The sequence below is a fragment of the Lissotriton helveticus genome, chromosome 8 (genome assembly GCF_964261635.1).
Source record: "Lissotriton helveticus chromosome 8, aLisHel1.1, whole genome shotgun sequence".
Taxonomy (NCBI): domain Eukaryota; kingdom Metazoa; phylum Chordata; class Amphibia; order Caudata; family Salamandridae; genus Lissotriton; species Lissotriton helveticus.
In genome coordinates this window covers 210,557,751-210,581,291 of record NC_136069.1, presented here as the reverse complement: position 1 = coordinate 210,581,291, position 23,541 = coordinate 210,557,751, and the positions used below count along the sequence as shown (strand labels likewise).

Below are 23,541 nucleotides of genomic sequence, written 5' to 3'. Positions count from 1 at the left end.
GGGTGCCTTAGGGTTCGGCAGTTAGTCCGATTTTATTTAACGTTTATTTGAAACCTTTGATTACGTTGATTAAATCTCATCGGATTAATGCTATTAACTACGCAGATGATACTCAAATCATCTTGTCGTGGGAGGGTGTAGACTCAATCCCGCTGGAGTCATTTCATGACTGTATGCGAGACATTGCTAGTTGGTTACACAATAACTCACTACAGTTCAACGCCAGCAAGACTGAGATGTTGTTCTGTGCTGGAAGTCGAATCCCTCTCCCCTTTCCAGATAATTTTTGGCCTCCAGAAACGTTGACTAAAACTCAACCGGCCTCTACGGCTCGTAATCAGGGCGTTATGCTGGATAATAAGCTGAGCAAGGAAGGTCAGGTGGCGAAAAATGGTGTCAAGTTGTTTTGCCCTGTTCAGGTCACTTCGAAAGATCCTGCCGTTACTTCCTTTACAGGCCCGGGCCATGGTAGTCAGATGCACTATATTGAGCAGACTCGACTACTGCAACGCTCTTTTGCTTGAGTCACCGGGTCAGCTGCTAGACAGACTTCAAAGAATACGGTCTGCTGCCACTAAGCTGGCTCTTGGCTGGCCTAGAAGATCCTCTGCATCAGCGGCAATGACTGAGCTCCATTGGCTCCCGCTGAGGCAGAGAATATCTTTCAAATCCCTCTGCCTTGTCTTCAAGGCCTTGCATGGACTCGGGCCTAGCTCGCTGCAAGCCAAATTTGTATGGTACATCCCAAGCAGAGCACTTCGCTCAACAACTGCATGCTTGGTGAAGGTACCCAGATTTAAGAGGGTCAGGGTTGGGGGAAGATCTTTCGGAGTTGCTGCTGCCAAACTCTGGAACAGTCTGCCCTTGGAGATTCGTCAAACGGAGGAACTTCTCCTTTTTAGGAAACGTGTCAAAACTTGGCTGTTTCCGAAGGTATAACCTGCTGGACTCATCTCTCTGTCACACTCACTGTTCCCACTTTATGAAGCCTTAGCGCCAGGATACCTGTAAGGTGACAGCTGCGCTCTACAAATTCCATGAATAAATAAATAAATAAATAATTACAAAGTGACCACAGGGCCCACTGCCCCTAACATAGAAAAAAAGGTGTGGATACCCCGGGTGGGGACTGGGACAACCAAACAAATATTAATATATATATATATATATATATATATGTATATCAGAAACCTCTCATTTATTATTCACTGCTCCAGAAGAGGAGCGACCCATAATGACTATTTGTTCAAATGTTTGGAAGCTGGTGGTGTCCCTAGACGGCACAGGGGCACCTCTAGACTTTTCTTTATTAATGTTGTTGGGGTTGGTCGGAGTGCAGCAGCCCCCAGCAATGTTAAAAAAGTAAGTAAGTTTCCTGGGTAATTAAACCCATGACTCCCAGGAGAGCTTACCATATTTTTCAAATCACTCCTAGCTTCAGCTTGCGTCCACAGTCCCCTTGTGGTTGGTTCAATGGCTGCATGTTTTAGCTTCGAAAATTACCAGGCCTTGTCCCCAACCGTCCACTGTGCACCATGATGGTTTGGGCACAGGGCCTGGACACAGTCCTGACCCTACTGCCAACCCCACGCTGCCAAAAGATGTACAGCCTGGCTGTCGTCAAGTAACTATAACTCATGCTCTAAAGTAACTATACCTCTCGCCCTTGCCATACTAATTATCTCACATAATACATCACTGTTAACAAGTTCTATGACATCATTGATAACATTACTGCAACATTTGAAATCACCTCATTGATGACACGACTATGCCTGGCGGGGCTCTACCTTAAGGTTTCTTTAGAGCATGAGTTATAGTTATTTGAGAACTATAACTGGTGAATTCCAATTGTTTTGTTAGCTTAAAAGAAAAAGTTTTTGCTGACATTTTCCCCTACCTTTCCCAGGTTTTGTAAGTTTAAGATTAGGGCAGTGCCATCCACGCCGAGGTAGAAAGTGACAAAGCCTTTTACTATTACAGGCACAGTATTACAACTTTGGAGAGGATTTGCAGGCTTCGCCACCTAGGACTTAATTCAATATATAAGCATGTTAACATTTCTTTAATCTTCACTTCTACTCTGGTGGCATGGTCAGTGTTGGAAATTCGACAACAATAAATCCGGATAGGAGTCGGATTTAAGGGGGCATGCCGTTTATGGGGCAGGGTAGCAAGGGGACGGAGTCAGGCAAGGCAGGGTCAGAAGGTGTGCCTTCAGTGACAGCCAACCTGATGTCTATAGAGTGCAAGTAAATATGCGTTGTTATAAACTTGGCTCCAAAAGAAATTGACAATTAGAAATGCAATATTAAAGCTGTACTAGCATATTTTATTTGCCTCATATGGACCACATTTTACAAACCTCATCACTACGCTACGAGACATTTTACAGGGTAGACCAAACATTACTTTTGTGATCATTTTTGCATTCCCTTTTTTCTTGGAAACCATGTAATTAGCACCATGCCATCCCTGGAGTAGCCAAGATCGCACAACATTTTCTGGTTTGAACTTAGTTTTGGGGAGTGCAATTGCGGTACACACACAACAATTTGCTTACTTTGCTGATGTGAAGCGCTTTCTTAAAAGGGCCCACAAATTAAGTCTGTTTGTTACTCGGGAGGCTGGCATAGTGAGTTTATTGAACCATACCATGATCTGAGGGTCCCATGTTTGAATGCTGGTAAATCCTGTCATCCTATCACGCGAGTAAAACTAGCACCATAAAGGTGGGGAATAGTAATCTTTGTTATTCACAGCACATACACCTCCATTAAGATATGATGCTATTCTACTCTCTCCCTACGTGGGCGCACTGTAAACTGCCTTGTACAAAAAGCACACTGCATGACAAAGCAAGGGTGTGTGCGTGATCTCACGCATGTTTTGTACTCTATGCTTTGACAAAGTATAATACTTTTCCAACTTTGCATATGTGCTGTACAGTCCAGCACACACAGAATATTAGATTATTTGAGAAAAGAAAGCTTTTCTCTAACGTTACACCTCCCTCAAGGAGGTGTAAATTTTTTTGTACCACCCATGGCCCTTCCCTTAGATGCAAGGTAGCACAGTGCCACTTTGGAGCTACTTTCTAGGGCAAAATATATTTTACGCTGGAAAGTAAATCCCAAAACCAACGTTTTGAACCAGTCTGAATCACATTTGGAAAATCCTGATGCAAAGTTTTGATTAATTTTCCCCAATTGCATGATTGTGTTTGATTAAGTGGACTTAGAGCATTGTTTATAAGATGTTTCATGGTCAATTGCCTAATCTACAGTAGTAAAAAAACAAAATCAAAATCCTGTTTTATAATATATTATTTTGTTTTGCTTAGTGCCTCGCGGCGGGTGGTAATATGTGCAATATATATAAATGTAATACTACATTGTTTAGTATCTCTTCAGGGTGGAAAGATGTTCCTTACAAATATTATTCTGCATTGCAATACTGAACCTAAAATCTTTAGTATAACCTTGACTACTATATTACACTGTGCTGCAGAAATGGTTACTATTATAGCTATTCTGTTAATCAAAAAGGGTCCACCTCACATTGGGTGGGTGTATATCCAGATGTCAATGGAATACACCTTCTTTGTTAAAATACCCCTGACACACCAAAAGGGCCCTTGGTGTCATGCTTCATCATCGGGGTCTTCCCGTCCCGCTGCGGGGCGGGGCAGTGCTGCGACAAGCGACTACACTGGAGCACCTTTAGATGGGGGTGCTATGTGTTGGGAGTGAGTGTCAGTGGGGTCAGTGGGGTCAGGAGTGATATAAGGTGTGAATTGTTAAAAAATACCTGGCCTAGTGGAAAAAGATTTTATTAAACACTGGCTGGTATTATTAAAAAGAAAAGTGAAGCGGAGAGATAGAGCTAATTAATGGGCTCTCTCTCCTGTGTGGGTCAACATGTTTCGAGGCGTGAAGCCTCTTCGTCAGGACCTAGGGGAAGATCCCCCTGTCACTCACTAGTGTTTCTCCACAAAGGTAGAAAAAAGTGTATATACAAAAAAAGTGAGATAAGTTTATCTATGTGAGTAACTACAATTACTAATTACAGCACATTTCTACTTTCACACTAGCAATGTAGTATGCTTATCATTAGAGGAGTCAATGCCTCATGAGCCAGCTCAAGACAGAAGGGTAATGTGGGGTCCCAATCAGCCCCCTGCACGCTCGTGCTTCCTCCTTCGTCTGCGGCTTCCGTGGATACTATTATAGCTAGCAATGGCATGCTTCTGTCCATGGCATTTGTAGCGAAGCTTTTTGTTGTGCCTGTACTTGCTGATCCATAAATGATGAAGCAGCAGCCTCCTGACTATTTTTGGCAGTAACCATATTTGATGAATTTCCCTGTCTACAAGAAGGTAAATCCATTCTTGAGTTTTATGCTACAACTGCTGTTTAAGTGACTTTCCTTTGGATAGGCCAAAACACTGGCGTAACCAACAAAAGATGGGCTGAGGTGGATATTTTAGGTCACATTGTCTGGACCATTAGGGCAAGGATTGGCAAAGCTATTCAAGAACAATAGACTTTGCCACTTTGCTTTTGTCCTGATGTACACCAGCGTGGCAGCTGTACAGCATGGCTAAACGTTAGTGACGTAGAGGAGAGTGGTGTAGAGTCGAGTGGCGAAGAGTGGTGTAGAGTAGAGTGGAGTGGCCTACAAAGAAATGGCACAGAGTGTCGTAGATTGGAGCGGCATAGAGTGTGTATAGTGGAATGGTGAAGAGTGGAGTAAAGTGGCATAAGGGAGTAGAGTGGAGTGGCATGGAGTGGCATACAGGGGAGTGGCGTAGCGTAAAGTCTTGTAGATTAGAATGGAATGACGTAAAGTGGAGTGACAGAGTGGAGTAAAGTGTCAGTTGTGTACAATGGAATTGTGTTGTATAGTGGAGCATTGTTGAGTGTCGTAGACTGGAGCATTGAGGAGTGGAGTAAAGTGGCCTGGAGGGGTATAGAGGGAATTGCATGAGGTGAAGCAGAATGTCGTTGAGTGGAGTGGCGTAGAGTGTTGTGGAGTAGAGTTTCAAACAGTGAAGTAGTATAGAGTGGAGTAGTGTTTCATAGAATGTAGTGGCAGAAAGTGGAGTTGCATAGAATGGAGTAGCGTGTTGTGGAGTAGAGTGTTGTAGAGTTGAGTAAAGTGGCGTAGAGGGAATTGTGTAGAGTGGAGTAGAGTGTCATACAGTGGCATAGAGTGGAGTGGAGTGTCAGTGCTATAAAGTGTCAGAGTGGAGTGACATGGAGTCGTGGGGTGGCATAGAGAGGGTTAAAGTGTTGTCGCATAGAGTGGGGCGGCATGGAGTGGAGTAGAGGTTCGTATAATAGAGTGTCATAGAGTTGAGAGCATATAGAGTGAAGGGGTGTATAGTGGAGTGGCATAACGTAGAGGAGAGTGGTATTATGGAGTGTAGTGCCATATAGTGGTGTAGCATATTGTAGAGTGGGGTAGCGTGGAATGGTGTAGAGTAAAGTGGCATGGAGTGGCGTAGGGTGAAATGGCATGGCATAGTGAAGTGTCGTAGAGTGGTGTTTCGAAGAATGGCCTAGAGTGCAGTGGCATAGAGTGCCGTAGAAAACATTGACATAGAATGGTGTGGAGTAGAGTGTCATAGAGTGAAGTGGTGTGAAGCGGAGTATTCCCAGTGTGGTTGTGCACTGCCATTACAGACAACCCATTTTGTATTGTAATGGCAATTACATTTGCACATACCGTTTTACAGATAAAACTATACAGCGCACAAACGATAATGTGTGGAAACTACATTGCCAAGTGTATTGATTAATGTCTGGAATGACATCACCAAATGTATTGATTTATTGTGATCTTACTAAAATATTTGTTTCTACCGCACTTCAGAATTACAAAAAAGTGCTTCATTTGTGCTTTCCTAATTCTGATATATTCTAAAATATTTGCACAATTCACTTACTGACATTTACATTTTGTTGTGTGCTAGAAAAAACCTTTCCTTTCCCACCTCCAGTATCCAGCAAGATTGTCACATAAATCCTCTCACTGTGAAGTCAGGGAAAGAAAAGTAAAGATCAACCTCCCTCGGGAACGCGCAGCCGGAAGTTTTACCTCTATCTTTGAATGCACAGCAAATGTGGCAAGTTGAGAACAAAATGTAAAGGTCTGTTTACAGAAAGTGAACATTCATGGAAGAATATAAGGACCGATAGTAAACAGGCTGTGCTCCACGAGAGGGACAAAGACATGCTGGACAGTCTAAAACAAATAAAGCCAGCAAATAGAAAGCAAGAAATGTGAGTTACAAACCACAAAGCCGATGGTAAGCAATGGGCACAATGCATTCCCAGGCAACCTTTCAGAATGTCACCAAGAAGTCTTTTCGCAACCAAACAGCTGTGTGTCCTTGTAGGCTCCGACCTAAAAATGTTGCTGCAGTATGCATGACACCGCCCATACATGAAATAGGAGCATCTCAGTAGAGTGCAGCACAGCCATTTCTGTGCTCTTTTACCACACTGTGTTGACATTACCTCCACATTTTCCACCTTCTTTGAAAACGCTTCACTGTTTTTAATTGAATGTTTAAATTATTATGTTATACTATAAATCTTGTTTTACTAATTTGTAAATTTCTCTGTAACCACTAGTTAGTCATTGTCATTTAACATGTGACTAAGTAGCGCGCTTTAACCTAGTAAATAAGGAAATGTGATATTAGGTGTGGTAAGTATTGAATTTCCTGTATAAGTGCTGTGGTCAGAATTATGGTATGCTTTTGCTTGGAAATCTCCAATATTCAGGGGAACCGAATAATGGAGTAATTGTAATGAATTTCCACTGCTGCCTCTTACATCCATGGATGTAAAACCAAAAAGGCAACAACAGACTAATGGACAATACTGTATGTAGTTTGAGTGCGTGGAATATCTGCATCATAATGCAGTGAAGCAGGTAAAGGGTTATCTGTTTTTGTTTTATGTAAACTCTGTTCAAGTGTGTGCTGTAATATGTCAGGAAACTAACACTTACAGAAAGTTTTACTTTATTTAAACTCACTTATTTCTTCCTAAAGGCGCAGAACATTTTCCGGAATGTATGATAAAAAAAACTTTGATAAAATGTGTTAACGTTTTTTGCAGAATCTATCACTTTATCCCGCAGTCTTTTTTCCCCCACAGGGAATCACAACGCGGTTGTTACAACGAATAGTATAATATACTATTCCAACTCCAGTCTGTGCGGACACTAGGGAAGGTGTTGGATTTTAAATCCAACACCTCCCCGCCCCCCACCGCAAGTCGTTGTTCCAACTTGCGGAGTAATGGTATGCAGAATCACAACGCGGTCGTTGTAACGACCACGTTGGGATTCCCTGCGGGGAAAAAGTTTTGTGGTAAACGGTGTTTACCGATGTCTTGAATCTATCTCTTTATGGATCGATCGATTATGTTTGCGATACAACGAGATATTCCTAAAGCCAAACTCTCAATGTGGCAGCCAGAGATTGAATTCTTCATGAATCCCCGGTCTTATTTCGCGCCACAATAGTGGTTTAGTGACATTCTGGTGCCGAATTACTACGCTGTTACCCTGGTTTTATACTGTTCACTTGTCTTAAGTTAACAGGTCTGCAGAGATGCGGGAGTCTGTAGACCAGGTCCGGAATAACCTCGTGGGGGAGGGGAGGTTTGGAGGGGGGAGTCATTTTACAAGATGTATTCTTTACCAGCTATGAAAGCGAGGGGATGGTAGGGAAAAGTGTGTCTCTGTGTGCGAAAGTGTGTCTCTGTGTGGGTGCACGCATGCATATTTATTTGCAACTAGTAAAACAGACAGGGCAGGTCATATTTACATCGAAAGACTAACGATAGCTACATTCACACCACAGCTGTGCTAACCTGATCAATAAATATCAGAGTCTGAATTACATGCGTTGCGCACGTTTGCACACAGCATGCAAATAAATGTGTAATCACTTTTTCACTGCAATGCAATCGTGTTCAGATTTTGTCCCCTTTAAGAAGCACAGGCATGTTTTTGTATTGTAAACTTCTTAGAAAATGCTATTTCCAGCTGAAACCACACTGCTCTACTGTCTGATTTGTTAAAACAGGTGCACTTCCGCATGCAAATCATAATTTGAAATACAACTTGTAAAAAGAGCAGGACAGAGGCATAAGAGAGCAAACGGATCCGTGAGTGTTTACTTTCAGCAGAGGTTAGGCTGAGAACATTAGTGAGAGCGACAACCTGTCACTTGGTAGACAGCGTCACATTAAAACAATTGCTGCTGTTCTGTACACTGCACTGCACAGGAGCAAACCTGTCGCAAATAGTCCCTTTCAAGCCCAGTGCTAGGTGTGTGCTGAAGTTGTGCACTGCAGATCTTCTGAGCAGGGAACTATGCCCCTGCATCACAATCAGCGTGTAAGTAGGTTGTTTAATGTTGTATTTCACAACACATGAAGTATTTATTTTGATTGCTTAAAACCTTAGGTAGATCAACATAACTGCACCTTGTGTAAATGGGCAATGTTTTGTATTCCTTCCCAGCCTGTTGACATCACTACTGCAATGAATGAACGTGCATTTGCCCAGAAGAGACTTGCGGGAAATCCATATGACCTAGAGGCGTTGTGCTTGCTGACTCGGGCCCAGGAACAGGTGTGTAGTAAAATAATGGTTGATTTGTTTACATGGATATCACAACTTGTTTATGTAGTCAATATGTAATGTCAGTGTAACGTGTTGCACATTTGCATGTATTCTAGCTGTGTATATATATCACTGAAAAACAACAAAGGTTAAAGTAACCTTATAGTAAGTAAAGGCAAAAAGTAATTTTTTGAAACCAAAAAGCCCACTGAAATTAATGGTTTCATGTTCTAAAGATAACTTGCGCTCACCATGAACCTCTTATGATCTTACATGTTATGTCACTCATGACAAGTTAAATGACATTATTTATGATATATAACATCTCTTTACCTTTTGCTTTTTTTCCCAGTGAATTTCTAGATACAAAAATAACATAGGTAGACAACTGTGTTTGGGATATTCTACTTGTGTATGGGCCTGAAACTGCTCGATCAAGCCCTATAGATTTGCTAGCAGAATTAATTGTACGAGTGTCTGTGGAAAAACAGAATGTGTTGATTGGTGGTAATTTCATTGTTTATTTGGATACGCATACTCGCTTTGGTTGCTTCACATATCACCTATCACCTATCAACTTCATCCGAGTTAAAAACTTTGAAGTCTGGCTATACTCATGCATGATGCCATTTTTACCTATTCCTTCGTCACAAGTTGCCGAAGCCACGAGGTACCCACGCCAGATCACTTTAGCCCAGTGTTGTGCATCCACACTGTACTTTCCAGGCCCAATCCAATCCAGTCTAAAACATGCTCCTTCATAATCAATGATTTATCTGTTCGTCCCCCTCCCCAGTCTCCTCTAGGTCAGGTGTTACCATTAGCCCTTCTCGAGGTAAAAAACAAGGATTTGTAAAGAAGTGCTACACCAAGGAATTATGGAAGGCTACAGTGAGTACTATCTACATTCTCCAGACTAAAGGACCATTACTGAAACAGAATCTGCAGGTCACTCCTTAGTCCATGGAACTACACGAGAGGTAACAAGGGTCTTGTCAAATTTTTCGGGCTTGGTACCAAGATGTAGTGCTCAAAACCGAGATGCTAAATAGTCATCACGTGATTAGAAATACACAGGAGAGAAAGTGAAAAGAAACCCATCAGCCCACCAGTTGGCGGAACTTCATCATCTGGGTCATATCACATTTCCGCTTGATTCAACCTCAATATGTTTAGTTGAGGTTTACTAGAACCGGAATGTGAAAAAGAGTTGTCAACCAGACAAAGAGTGTTATAAAGGGCTGATAAGTTTAGTTGCAGTGCTCAAAAGAGTGTGAAAACAAATTTAATGTGAATTAAAAATACCTGTATTGATGTCTACAAAAGAATTTTATTATGGATGACCATCAAGACGGCATGTTTAAAAGCAGAGTAGATGTAGTATGACAATATTACTACATATCAGGAATATTAATTGGTCGACATGTTCCAGCCCTTCAGGGCTTTCATCAGACCTATGATATACTACTGCAACACTTACCACTTCTAGTGATAAAGAATATAAAGACCTACCAGTGATGTAGTCTGTTATTTCACAGCCTCTCCCAACATTGTAGGGAGGACTAGCCTCACCTCACCTGGCACTCGCTCAGGAAAAGGGAGGCCACGCACTCTCCGTCGTTGCCTCGGTCGAAGTCCAGACTTTATTTTTTCCTGAATAAAGGCAGGAGGCACATTCATTGGCTGTACAAAGCACTTCATCGCCTTACACAATCATCACTACAGCTCCTGTGTGACATATGGGAGTCTGAAATAGGGAGAGCGGTCCACAATATGGAATGGGCCAGGGGTATCCTCACACTTATTTGTTGCCTAAACTTAGTCTCTAGCTCAGATCTACAAGGTTTGCTTTCTCAACCAGGGGTGCCATGAGTGGACTTAGTTCAGTGCACCAACACTTGTGAAAGACATGTTTTGTAGCCCCTCAGTACTGCACCCAATACATAGTTGAAGTTGTGCCATTGTTTTTGTGTTACGAACCATCCATATACAGGAACACTGTGGTGATTAGAAACACACCTCATTCGTTCTTTTCATTACCATTCACACAAACTGTGGTAAGAAAAAAACATTTTAACTAAAAAGCGTGTTTATTTCACCAGGTGCCTCATGTTGCTCAGCACATCTAAAATAATCACACAGAATACGATAAAAACAGCACAAATTCATGTTGCAAACAACGATAATAAAATGAACATTCCTACCATAGTTCAAATTGTATCTAAAAACCTAGCACCTTAAAACCTACTTCTATGCACTATACTGTGAGAGCATGGAGTAGAAATAGCTTGCATCTAGATTTAGGGAGAATCAGCGCATTGCATAGATGTTTATAGCAGGACGCTATAATAATCAGGAGTCAGGGAGGCCGTGTTCCCTTTGAAAGGCAAACACATGTGCTCAGCATCAGCTCCTCAGAGGCTTAGTCTCGATATCGCCTTTCAGTAGAAAGCGGGGCAGCTCCCCCCCTAAGGCAGAGGAGCGTCACCCCACTGCTATAAGAGCAGAGCAAAGTAAAAATAAAATATTAATAACAGAACGTTATTATCATTTTATTTCTAGTCTGCCTTTAAGCTCCATGTTAGGGTGGGGCTGGCCTCCCGTGACGCCAGCAGAGGGAGGAGTAGTGGATGCATCATAATTGCGCATGACGGTTTGGCCGGACAAACAGTCATACATTCTCTTCCGGCTGAATTGTACAGCCTGGGTGGAGAGCATGCACAGGTTCCCAGTCCCTCTCTGAGCACCGAACTAAGACAAATCACAATGCTGCTGTCAGTCACATCGTGATTGGCTGGGAGAGTCTGGGAGCCTGGGGGCTTCTGTTCCCAGAGAAGAAGACAGAGGAGAGAGAGCAAAGTTCACAGGAAAGTCTTTTAAAAAATAATTTCCTACCCCCTGCCCCACCCCTCCCCACCGTGCCCTACCAGCCACCACTGGTAGAAAGTCCGATACAGCAACATCTCTGGCAGGCAGGATCTTCTTCTGGCAGTATCTTGCGTGCGATATTCTGAGACGAAGGACCACCCCTGATAAGTGGTCAAGTGTCAGTATTTTTATACTGTATCTTATCTAAGGTGACATTTCCAACATCACCTTAGAAATGTTTGATATATTCAATAAGCATGAATATGCTAATCTAAAGCACATTTATTAAAATAAATAAGAACCCACTGTTTTGGTTATTGTTGTTTGTTTTGCCTTGAAATTGAGTTAACAAGGCCAGTGTTCCAGACTGATATTGCATCAGGTGTCTTGTTGATGTCTATATCTAAATGAGTTGACAATTTCACAGTTCTTGGAAAGATAAGGACGGGCTACATCTGCAACCAATGCAGAAATGTTGATGATTTGCAGAAATACAGAAAATGCAGTTTCAGCCTACTTAATATGGAGTTGAGCCTTATGTCTTTACATCATCCCCGGCTTGTACGCCTGATTTGTACAGTCAGATGGTCGGAGAGATATGTGGGGATTTATTTTATTTATAGGGAAATCCGTGCTCTCAGAACATTGAAATATATACAACTTTATATTCAAACTATTCTCATAATTATATATATATATATATATATATATATATATATATATATATATATATATATATATAGTGTGTGTGTATATATATAGATTTAAATGTTGAATTATCATGCCTCAGATCACGTTTTTCGGAAAGAGGGCATTCCCAAGCATGTCTGCAAGGCAAGACAGACAACCAGAGAAGAAATACTTTTTAATACTAAGAGCAAGAAAAAGAAAGTATCTCAGGAGGGGAATAGCCAGTGCAGATTAATTAACACATATAACAATCAGCAGTTAGGAAATATCGTTTACAAACACTGGCATATTATCCACAATGGCCCAATTTTGGGTTACTTTTAGAAGGGCCCGATTCCTCAAACAAGCAATGGTCAGTAACATGTTACCGAGCAAAGTAAGGAAGAAACCCACTGTATCATGGCTGAGCAGAAAGGAAGGCTTCATTAGATGCATGAAGTGCAAGGCTTGCACTTTCGGCAGGAACACTGTCAGTTACTGTCTAGGTTTTGCACAAAATGTTCAACAAAAAATCAAGGGTCAGTTCTCGTGCAAAACAGACTATGCTGTGTACGTACTTCAGTGCCCTTGTGGCCTGAAGTACGTGGGCAGTACTATCCTTACCATCCACAAACGGGTGTTACAGCACCTACGAGTCATCAAAAATGAGGATAAATCTTACCCGCTGGCTCGTCATTTTGAGCAGTACAACACCAAAGATGCTGAAGGTCTTTTCTATTTTGTAATTGATGCTGTCCCTTAGAGTGTGAGGGGCGGTGACCGTGAAAAGAGATTACGAAAACTCGGATCCAGTCACACTATTAAACTCAACACCTAGACCCTGGACGGTCTTAATATGGAAGACCTACACACGCATTTATAGTTTCCTCCTGTACCTTCACTGTTTGTTTGAACTTTTTTTAGGATTGCACGAGCACTTTAGGCAGACATTGTAGTGTGTAAGAAATGTACTGTTAAGGTACAATATGTTTGCTTGCAGGGTTATTATATTGTTTTGATTTGAGTAAGTTTGGATTAGCCCACTTGTGCATTATTGTGGGTATCATAATATCTGACATTTTGTTTATCAATGCCAAATGACTTTATACCTGTCGCAATAGATTTTTAATTTTATCGTGTGTATAGAATTGTATGAGCATATTATTGAGTGTACCATCAAAGAATGGAGCGAAGTTTCACTCCTTAACTAGGCGCACTGCGTTTATCGTGATTTACACGTATTTTTCACTTTTTTCATTATCGACATTTCTGATGAAAATTTATCCATGTACTCCAAAATTATTGCATAGATTCATTTATTTTCTTAGGTCTTTTTCATACGTCAGATAAGTGTATCTTTAATTGCTTCTCATGCCACGGATATGCAAATCCATGCCTTTTTCCGGGCACACCAAAAGACATAAAACATTGCCAGTTGCAAATCTTATGTGACCCAATGCATTTTGGGTTATTTAAAAGCCCTTCCTCAAGGGTATTCCACAAATAAAAAAACATTGCTAGTAGAATATGGTTCCAAACCGCTATCGTGCAATATATACATTTCTGTGCAATATATACATTTACTCGCAAAAAGATTCATGCCACATTTAATACAGCGCTTTCCCTCGAAATACGGAGCATAAATTGCTACCGCTACCTTGCCTGACAAACCCACAGTCCTGCTAACTTACCCTCCTGTTATTAGCCTTCTCGTTCATGCGGAATAACACACAAGTATTCACCCCTTCTTAGATTCCTACTACTCCGTTCCATCACCCATTCCTTATATTAACAATCAATTCCGCTTGCTCCCAAACCTTTGCAACGTCATGTTGTTGTTCCTTGTCACTAACGGTTCTCTTCGTAAAACGACGTTCAAAAACACCCCATGACTTCCCCATCAATTAAACTCATGTGACATCACACCTCCTCTCCAGCTTAACCTATCCCAGTCTCCCTGTAGTCTCTGCATTGTTTCTCAAGACTCAATATCCCAGAGTTCACCTCTTCATGAATCCCCAAAGTGCGGCACCCTTGTTTAATCTTCCACCTCTTCCCTCTCACTTAGCCTAAAACCGTGGTTCTCCAAACACTTTAATGTTGGACTTGGCCTGTCCCCTGAAATTTTTCGCTTTTTGCCCCCCTAATTTGGAATGTCTCCCCCATGGGATTAAACCTGTATAGGCCATGAGTGGTGTGAGACACCTTGTTAAATTGTAATGCTATGTAATGGTGTGAGCACTTGTATATTCCCCCCATTGTAGAATGCACCTGACTGAAATGTCCTATGTTTAAAATGGATGCCATGGCCATGGGTTTTGCCACTGGACTGCCATAGGTTAGCGGTCTAGATAATATTACCCAGCTACCCCTAGCTTTTGGAGGGAAAGCCTGGCACCCAGGGTGCTGAACACCTCCCCTTGAGCCAGTTTAGGCCAGCTTTGCCAACATTCTAGAAGGTTCTGGCACTGCCTGGGAGGAGGGTATAAGTAAGGGGGATGTGCCACCAGAGAGTCAGTCAGCGCTGGGATAAGAAAGAGAGGGGACCTGCTGCGAGGAGCTACCGCCACATGGGCCTGTGAGCTGGGCCCTGCACCCCTAAAACCCCCTACTCTACTGTCCCCTGGGCCCCTGACAAGGGAGGGCCCCTACCCAGGTCCCTGACACTGTGGGGACCGGGAATTACGCCAGCGCTGCAAGGAAGAAGCGCCCAGGAGGTGAGGAGTGGGACTGTCTACCCCCCTTGAGAAGCTGTGGCCCCTTTGAAGCACCATGGGGAAGATTGTGCCCCCAAAAGAACTGCTGCTGGCTGAGGTGCTGTGAGGCCCTGTGAAAGCGCTGGGCCCTGGGACTGTTGTGGCCCCCTAGTGCTGTAAAGCCTGCCTGTCAAGCGCTATACTTGCGAAGCGCTGAGGAAGAGTTAATTTCCTGCCCCCTCTGCGTGGCCTGAGGAAGGAGCTGAGGTTGTGGGCAGAGGGAGGAGCAGTGTGCTGTGAATAGCGCCATCCTGCTGAGGAGAATCGCGCTGGAGGAGCCTACCCTCGTTTTGGCGCGCTGTCCGCCATATAATTAATTAATTAAAAAGGGAGCCTACCCCTTATTGCCGCCGATATCACCGCCGCAGCCCGAGGAGTGTTGGCGCTGCCTTGCGCTGGTTGTAAAGAGGCGAAATCACCGCCGCGGCCCGGCGCTGCCGAGGGGACCCCCACTGCTGTGGGCATTGTCGCGGCGGCCCCCGGTGCCAGGAGAGGGCCGCCGAAGTGAAGGAAGGGCCGCGCTAGGCCCTGAGGCCGTCAGGTCCCCCATCACATGACGGGGGCCAGGCCGCGTCATCGGCCCGCCCCTGCCAACGCCGCGCACGGATTGGCCTGCGCGGCCGTGACCCTTGAAGGCCGCGCAGGGATTGGCTGTCGGCCGGGAAGGCCGGGAGAAGCCGAATCGAAGCCCCGGGTCCCCGTGAGGTAGGCGGGGGACCGATTACTAACGACCGGAGCGGGAGGCCACCCCGCCGGTCTGTGCACCAGAGTGAGGGGCCGGTGAGAAAGGCAGGGCCGGGGCACATTGTCGGTGCCAGCCCCGCCTCCCCCAACGAAGCCGGCCAGCAGAGCAGAGTGCCTGCGGGGCTCCCGTGAGGACGAGGGAGCCCCGATTGTGCCGCCCGGAGGCCGCATTGATTCCCCCCTGGGCCCCTGTGAGCAGGAGGGGCCCGGGTGACGCCGAGAAAAGGGGGGGCCTCGAGGCACATTGCCGGTGCCTGCCCCCTCCCCTGGAAAGGAGCCCTGCGTCCTGTAGTGGAGAGCCCCGGGTCCCTAAGGAAGGAGAGGAGCCCGGAGGAGGGCCGAAGCCAGCTGGAGGCGTTTCGTGGGGCCCCCATAGTGATGAGGGAGCCCCGGTTGTGCAGCAGAGGCCTGAGTAAGGCCTTGCGGGCCCCGAGTGACCTGCGCAGGATTGAGGAGCTGAGCCCCACAGGGAGAACCAAGTGCAGCCGGTGAGTGGGGCCTGTCTTAAGTTGGTGGAGGGGGGGCAACGGGGTACATTGCCGGTGCCCGCCCCCTGGGACTGTGTTACCTTATCAGGTGTCCCGTCTGGCAGAGGGCACCTACAACTTGGGCTCCAGAAGGATTGTACTGTCCTGACTCTCCTGCACTTAACTGCCCCACCAGATAAACTTGGGATTGCCCTCATTGAATACTATTGGGGCGGAGAGTATCATTCCCCCCCCCCCTTTGGAAGATATAGATTCCTGCTGTATGGGTTGCCCTGAGGTCCCCCAGTTATTACGGGGAAGGAAATGTTTAAAGGTACTCCCTGTTGTTGATGTTACTGATGCCAATGCTTATTAATGCTTCCTGCGTGATGTTTGATATCCCTATGCTGATTTATTGCAGGTGTTCATGTATGTTGGGATTTACTGTGATGCCCTGAAGTTTCCTTTACAGGGTTCGGGCTGGAATTATAGTGCACGGTGTGTACTCATGCTGATGGTATTTTGCATTACAGCCTATCACTAAGGATGAGAGCCTGAGTTGGCCCCGCCATATTGGCCCCAGGTTCAATTTTATTTAGTCACATTTTTATTTCCAGGTATGGACTTACAGACTCAACCCTTACTTCCCATGTAAATAATCCCCCCTTGATACACTTGGCTCTGGTGCCAGTTGGCGCCATGTGATGATACCACTGTTATGCATTTTTGCTTTGCAGGTTGGAAATACTAAACTTCTTAATTTTCCAACTCAAACTGGTGTCCTGCCTCTTTTGTGGTGCGCCTGGTGTGTTGTCTGTGGGTACTGCGTGAGTGCTTCACATGTCCTCGAAGTTTGGCCTGCCCGCTTGGTTCCATGCTACCCCCTTGGAGATTTGGGTAACCCCATTTCTTACATTGGTGGCAGCGGTGAGATAGGACTTGTGTTTGCGCAGTACCACTGCGGCCACGGGTTACACCACAAGTAGAGCTTTGAGGGAATTCACAGCCTTGTTGTGGGGATTATTGTTGGCTGTATTACTTCCTCCTGAAAGTGTTTTGTGAAATTGTGTCCCCTTGTTCCACTGTGGGTGGGTCCCGAGTGTACCTCGCCACAATGGGGTTGGTTTATGAGGAGGTGGAACTGATGGAGTACACCGAACAGGAGGTGATAGACTTCCTCCTGGAGAGAGGGAAAACCCCAGTAGGAAACATTAGGAGAAAGCTGTTTCTTTATGAGGCCCTCAAGAGGGGAGAGCCCTTAAAGATCGGTGGGGACCTGTCTGATTACCCCCCCGAGTATTTAAAGGGTGGATTCGGTAGAAGCCAGTGGGAGGGCTCCCAATCCATATCCCTGGAGGGTAATTACCTGGATGGAGAGGAGGAAGAGTTTAACAGGGCAGAGACGCCAGTAGCTGTTGAGGATACCGTAGAGAGGGAGTCTCGCACTGGGTCCTGTCCCGGGGGCACTGCCCCATCCCTTTCCCTGTCCCCAGAAGAGTGGGTAGATAGGAGGGAAGAAAGGGAGCATCAGCTAGCGCTGGAGAAGCTCAGGTTTGAGCAGCACATGGAGTTAGCGCAGCTGAGGATTCAACAGCAGAGGCTAGAGACAGAAATGGTCCTAGCCCAGGAGAGGATGGCAGAGGCAGAGAGGGCCTTTGCCAGGGAGAGAGACGCTCAGGTGGGTAGGTTGTCCCCTGAGAGTGGTTTTAAGAGCCTGGATACACCGGAGAGGGTGGGATCCAGTGGTGGCAGCGAATGTAGGTCCAGTGCAAGGAGTCCCATTCCTGAAGCCCAGGAGACCGTGCCTGATTCCCAGGAAGAGGGGGACGGGTTAGTGTTCAGGGGCAGGGGAAAACTGTCCCACCAGTCCTGGGGAGAGTTTGAGGAGGAGTGTTGGACTGCATTGGAGGATTGGGTGGTGAGGAGATCAGTGGAGGATTGGGACGGGCTGTGCCATGCCGTTATCCGGGAGCACATGCTGAGGAGTTGTTTCCCAATTCTGCGTCACCATCTATTGCTGTGTAGGTTCTCAGACCCCAGGGAACTTGCACGGAAGGCAGACCTCTGGGTAAGTGCCAGAGCGTCTATGAAGACATTGGGGAGTGATCCTAAAGAGAGTGGTGCAGGGATCTTCCGACCCAGCGTGGCGGGAGAGGTGAGGAATGGCCCAGCTAGGTCCCAGGATAGTGAGCAGGTTGTAGGGCCTCACATCCCATCTACAGGAGGGAGTGAGACGGGGAGGTGTCCCGAGGTGCCCCAACTGCAGTCACAGGGCCTGGAGAGTTCCATAAGGGGACCCCAGGTTGGGAGCCTAGGCTGTCCTGATGTGCCTTCTCGTGAAGGGAATCCCCTAGTGTCAGGAGAACCCGCGGTCCGACGATGCCCACAGCAGTGGGGGTCCCCTCGGCAGCGCCGGGCCGCGGCGGTGATTTCGCCTCTTTACAACGAGCGCAAGGCAGCGCCAACACTCCTCGGGCTGCGGCGGTGATATCGGCGGCAATAAGGGGTAGGCTCCCTTTTTAATTAATTAATTATATGGCGGACAGCGCGCCAAAACGAGGGTAGGCTCCTCCAGCGCGATTCTCCTCAGCAGGATGGCGCTATTCACAGCACACTGCTCCTCCCTCTGCCCACAACCTCAGCTCCTTCCTCAGGCCGATATCACCGCCGCAGCCCGAGGAGTGTTGGCGCTGCCTTGCGCTGGTTGTAAAGAGGCGAAATCACCGCCGCGGCCCGGCGCTGCCGAGGGGACCCCCACTGCTGTGGGCATCGTCGCGGCGGCCCCCGGTGCCAGGAGAGGGCCGCCGAAGTGAAGGAAGGGCCGCGCTAGGCCCTGAGGCCGTCAGGTCCCCCATCACGTGACGGGGACCAGGCCACGTCATCGGCCCGCCCCCGCCAACGCCGCGCACGGATTGGCCTGCGCAGCCGTGACCCTTGAAGGCCGTGCAGGGATTGGCTGTCGGCCGGGAAGGCCGGGAGAAGCCGAATCGAAGCCCCGGGTCCCCGTGAGGTAGGAGGGGGACCCAGGTGAAGGGTCGGTGCGGGGCCCCCGTGATTGAGGGGGAGCCCTGATTACTAACGACCGGAGCGGGAGGCCACGCCGCCGGTCTGTGCCCCGGAGTGAGGGGCCGGTGAGAAAGGCGGGGCCGGGGCACATTGTCGGTGCCAGCCCCGCCTCCCCCAACGAAGCCGGCCAGCAGAGCAGAGTGCCTGCGGGGCTCCCGTGAGGACGAGGGAGCCCCGATTGTGCCGCCCGGAGGCCGCATTGATTCCCCCCCCGGGCCCCTGTGAGCAGGAGGGGCCCGGGTGACGCCGAGAAAAGGGGGGGTCCTCGAGGCACATTGCCGGTGCCTGCCCTCTCCCCTGGAAAGGAGCCCTGCGTCCTGTAGTGGAGAGCCCCGGGTCCCTAAGGAAGGAGAGGAGCCCGGCGGAGGGCCGAAGCCAGCTGGAGGCGTTTCGCGGGGCCCCCATAGTGAAGAGGGAGCCCCGGTTGTGCAGCAGAGGCCTGAGTGAGGCCTTGCGGGCCCCGAGTGGCCTGCGCAGGATTGAGGAGCTGAGCCCCACAGGGAGAACCAAGTGCAGCCGGTGAGTGGGGCCTGTCTTAAGTTGGTGGAGGGGGGGCAACGGGGTACATTGCCGGTGCCCGCCCCCTGGGACTGTGTTACCTTATCAGGTGTCCCGTATGGCAGAGGGCACCTACAACTTGGGCTCCAGAAGGATTGTACTGTCCTGACTCTCCTGCACTTAACTGCCCCACCAGATAAACTTGGGATTGCCCTCATTGAATACTATTGGGTTGGAGAGTATCATTCCCCCCCCCCCCTTTGGAAGATATAGATTCCTGCTGTATGGGTTGCTCTGAGGTCCCCCAGTTATTACGGGGAAGGAAATGTTTAAGGGTACTCCCTGTTGTTGATGTTACTGATGCCAATGCATATTAATGCTTCCTGCATGATGTTTGATATCCCTATGCTGATTTATTGCAGGTGTTCCTGTATGTTGGGATTTACTGTGATGCCCTGAAGTTTCCTTTACAGGGGTCGGGCTGGAATTATAGTGCACGGTGTGTACTCATGCTGATGGTTTTTTGCAAGTTGCACCCTCAGAGGAAAAATGGACAAACAATCTATACGGACATAAACACACTTGTGAGATACTCATCTCAGACATTAAAGGAATGTTGCGAGCAAGCATATGGTTTTAATGAGCTTATGGATATGAACATTTTTTGAATAAACAGGTTACTGTTGTTACGTCAGTAATTGAAGTTAGTATGGGCTAAGTTTTAATTTTCATCATGGCTTCTTGAGCTTGGACTAAGCGTGTTTCGGCTTAACAGTCTTCATCAGGAAGCCATGGTAACTGGAGACCTGCCATTTCACGACGTTTCCAGATCAGGGCAGGGGTAGTCTTTAAATAGAGCATCCAACTCCCATAGGACCAAAGTTCCTATTCTATGGTGGGTGAATTATGTACGAATTGGAGTTTGTTGAATGATGCTCTTAGTCACTCTTAATCATGCCCGGCTAAAACCGGGAGTCTCCCCCGAAGTTCAAATAATGTAGATTCAGAAGCGTCTGTCGTGTATCCCAATTATATATGCACGTCTGAGTATTCTGACGCGGTCTGAACGGCTTCTCTTTCTGTACCGTGGTGTATTTCGGCTGGTGGGACCCTTCTTTCCATTGCCTAAAGTTTTGGACTGCTAGCAAGTCATCACCAAATTGTAACATGCCTCATTCTGCTTTGAGGAGGTGTAAGCCTGAGGACAGATTGTGATTTAATTAATACACTCTCTTCAAGAGCGTGTGCATGATGTCATTGTCGATAACCTTAAAAATTGCTTGCAGGTTTTCTTGATCTACTTGCCTAATTATTTTTGCAGCTTGTTTTTCTGAGTATTTATTCCATTCATTATAAATGGCATGTATTCCTGTCGCAAAGAATCTTTTATTTCTAGTGAGGTGTGGTCCCAAACGTAAGGCAGAAAAGTCTATGGTTTCTTTAGATAAATGTTCTGTGGCAGTCTATAGACTAAATCTGCAAACCGGCACAATTTGCCCACACTGTATGTGGTATCTATTATTGGTGTTTGTGTGTTATATCATGGATCAGGTCAGTTAGCTTTAGGGCCAGAAGTGTTGGGACGAAAAGCACACATGCAAGTATTAGTCTCATGAGGCCTGCAGGCTGAACATTCAGGAGGGAACTTAGTGGAATTAAATGTCCACTTTGGATCATTCAATTTACATCAGTCAGATATGTTCATTTGTGATTGTCAAATATTAAACAGAGTCAAATTAACTTTCAGTTTAGAAGATTTTTTGAAGTCTTACATAGTACCAAATCCATTTCTGCCTCTTGAGTCTGTCAAGATTGTGTCCCCCGAATACATTCTTTGAATGAATAATCTACCGTTACTCTGGAAGTAAGGAGATTTTTTAAAGAAATGTGGGTGACTGTTAGGAGGTAGAGCTTCACATTGCTGTGTTTAATTGTAGATTTTCTTAGGATGGCTGGTTCTATGCATGCAATAATGTGCATAGTGATAACAATACATTTCTTTATCATTGACCAAATTCAAATAAGGATCTTCATTGTTCAAAGTGGCATATGCCTGTAAATCATACATAATTTCCTTTGCAGTCTCTCAATCCCAGTCATTTGGAATAGAACTAGGAATTAATACTTAATTCATTGAAACTTTCACAATATTAGGTAATTGCACTGTCTCGGTAGGTCCCATTATTTGATAGGGAACCTTTTCGAAGGCCGTGCCATCAGGCACAGGATAAGCTTACAGGATTAGCGTAGAGATCTATTAGAGCTCTATGAGATGAAAGATGTGTCTGTAGTTCACGAACCACAGGTTGTGCCATTGTTGTTTCTGTAACATGCAGTAGTGGGGTGATCATGGTTGATAGCCATATGATGAGAAGAAACACTCCTAGAGTGAACCAAACATAGGACCAAGGTGTAATTAAACACTGTCACAAAACCATTGGTAAGCAATAAGCAGTTTATGGCGTAGTGTGATTTTCAGATTGTGGTGAAAAGTCCTCTCTGTAAAGTGCAGAGTCATTCTCATAAATAGTTGGCTTATGAAAAGGCATAATTGACATGGGTGTTGACTCAGGTGGTACTTCATAATGTATAATGGAGTTGCATTAAACATGTTGGTAGAGTGCGAAGCTTTGGACTTCAGCATCTGCATTTCTCCTCATTTTTTGCTGGGGGGGTACCTTAGTCTATAGGCCCCCGGGGCCGGCATGGGCATTTCTTAAAACATTGGAGGAAGCTATTGTCCCCTGCGCACTACGATTCTCCCACTATCTCCTTCTTGGGGATCTTAACATTAACATTCCATTAGACTAGGCAGGTGCTGGGGATACTCGGGAATTTTTGGATTCATTGAACCTTCCCCTGCTCACTCAATGGGTTAAGCTACCGACTCATCTTGGCGGTCATATTCTCTATCCCATTTGTTCCAACTTTCCTATTTCTGTTGAAGATCCTCTTATGGTACCTTGGTCCGACCATTTCCTGTCCTATTTTTCCTGGATTGCGGATGGTCAAGGTCCTGCCTCCGCTAAAATCGACCCCCTTAGTTTTAGCCGCGCTTTGGCTGGGTCTTGGCCAGCTCGTTCTAATGACCTAGAGGGAGTTCTCCCTAGCTCTTCCGGTTGGATCATGCAAGCGGTGGAAATCCTGTCTCCTTCGTCCAGGCGGTCGAGAGATTCTCCCTCAAAACCTTACTTTACGCCGGAACTTAAAGAACTGAAGCAGCAATGCAAAAAATTGAAGCGTTGTTGGCGGAATGATTTCTTTCCTTTGGCGAAGTTGACACTTAGGAAATCCCAGAAAATCTATTAAACTGCTATAGCCCATGCTAAAAGCCTCTACTTTACAGCTTGCATTGATCTAGCCAGAAATAACTCCAAGGAGATCTTCTCCATTGTTCAGTGTGTTCTGGCCCCGAAAGCTGAGTCAATAACGCTGCCTTCCTCGAACACCTGGTGTGAGAAACTTTCGAGTTTTTTTATGCATAAGATCCGAGCTATACAGGCATCTTTCATTATCTGCAACCAGGCCTCGGCCACGACCCTACCACCGTCGGGTCCGCCTGTTACACCTCCTTCTCTGGTGGGCATACACCTATCAATCTGAATGACTAATTTAGGGTCATCAATGCCCTGAAATCAGGCTCTCCATCTGACCCTTTTGCAGCAAGACTCCTGGCTTCAGTCGAAGAGACAATTAACCCGGAAGTAAACAGGCTCATCAATCTGTCCCTCCATGAAGCCCTTGTTCCGGCTGCGTGGAAACAGACTAAGATTCTGACACTTTTAAAAAAGCCGTCGTTAAACCCGCTGAACTCAACGAGCTAC

The 23,541-nt window shown here is 46.1% G+C and overlaps 1 protein-coding gene across 4 annotated transcripts in view; it reads left to right on the top strand.

Moving 5' to 3' along the window:
* The window catches only part of SON (SON DNA and RNA binding protein), a 661,708-nt gene that overhangs the window by 609,279 nt on the left and 28,888 nt on the right, over nt 1–23,541 (top strand). For all 4 annotated transcript variants that reach the window (XM_078656944.1, XM_078656949.1, XM_078656946.1 and 1 more), the window contains one exon: nt 8,548–8,658. In XM_078656944.1, the coding sequence (XP_078513070.1) occupies nt 8,548–8,658 (111 nt within the window). The remainder of the gene's footprint in view (nt 1–8,547; nt 8,659–23,541) is intronic.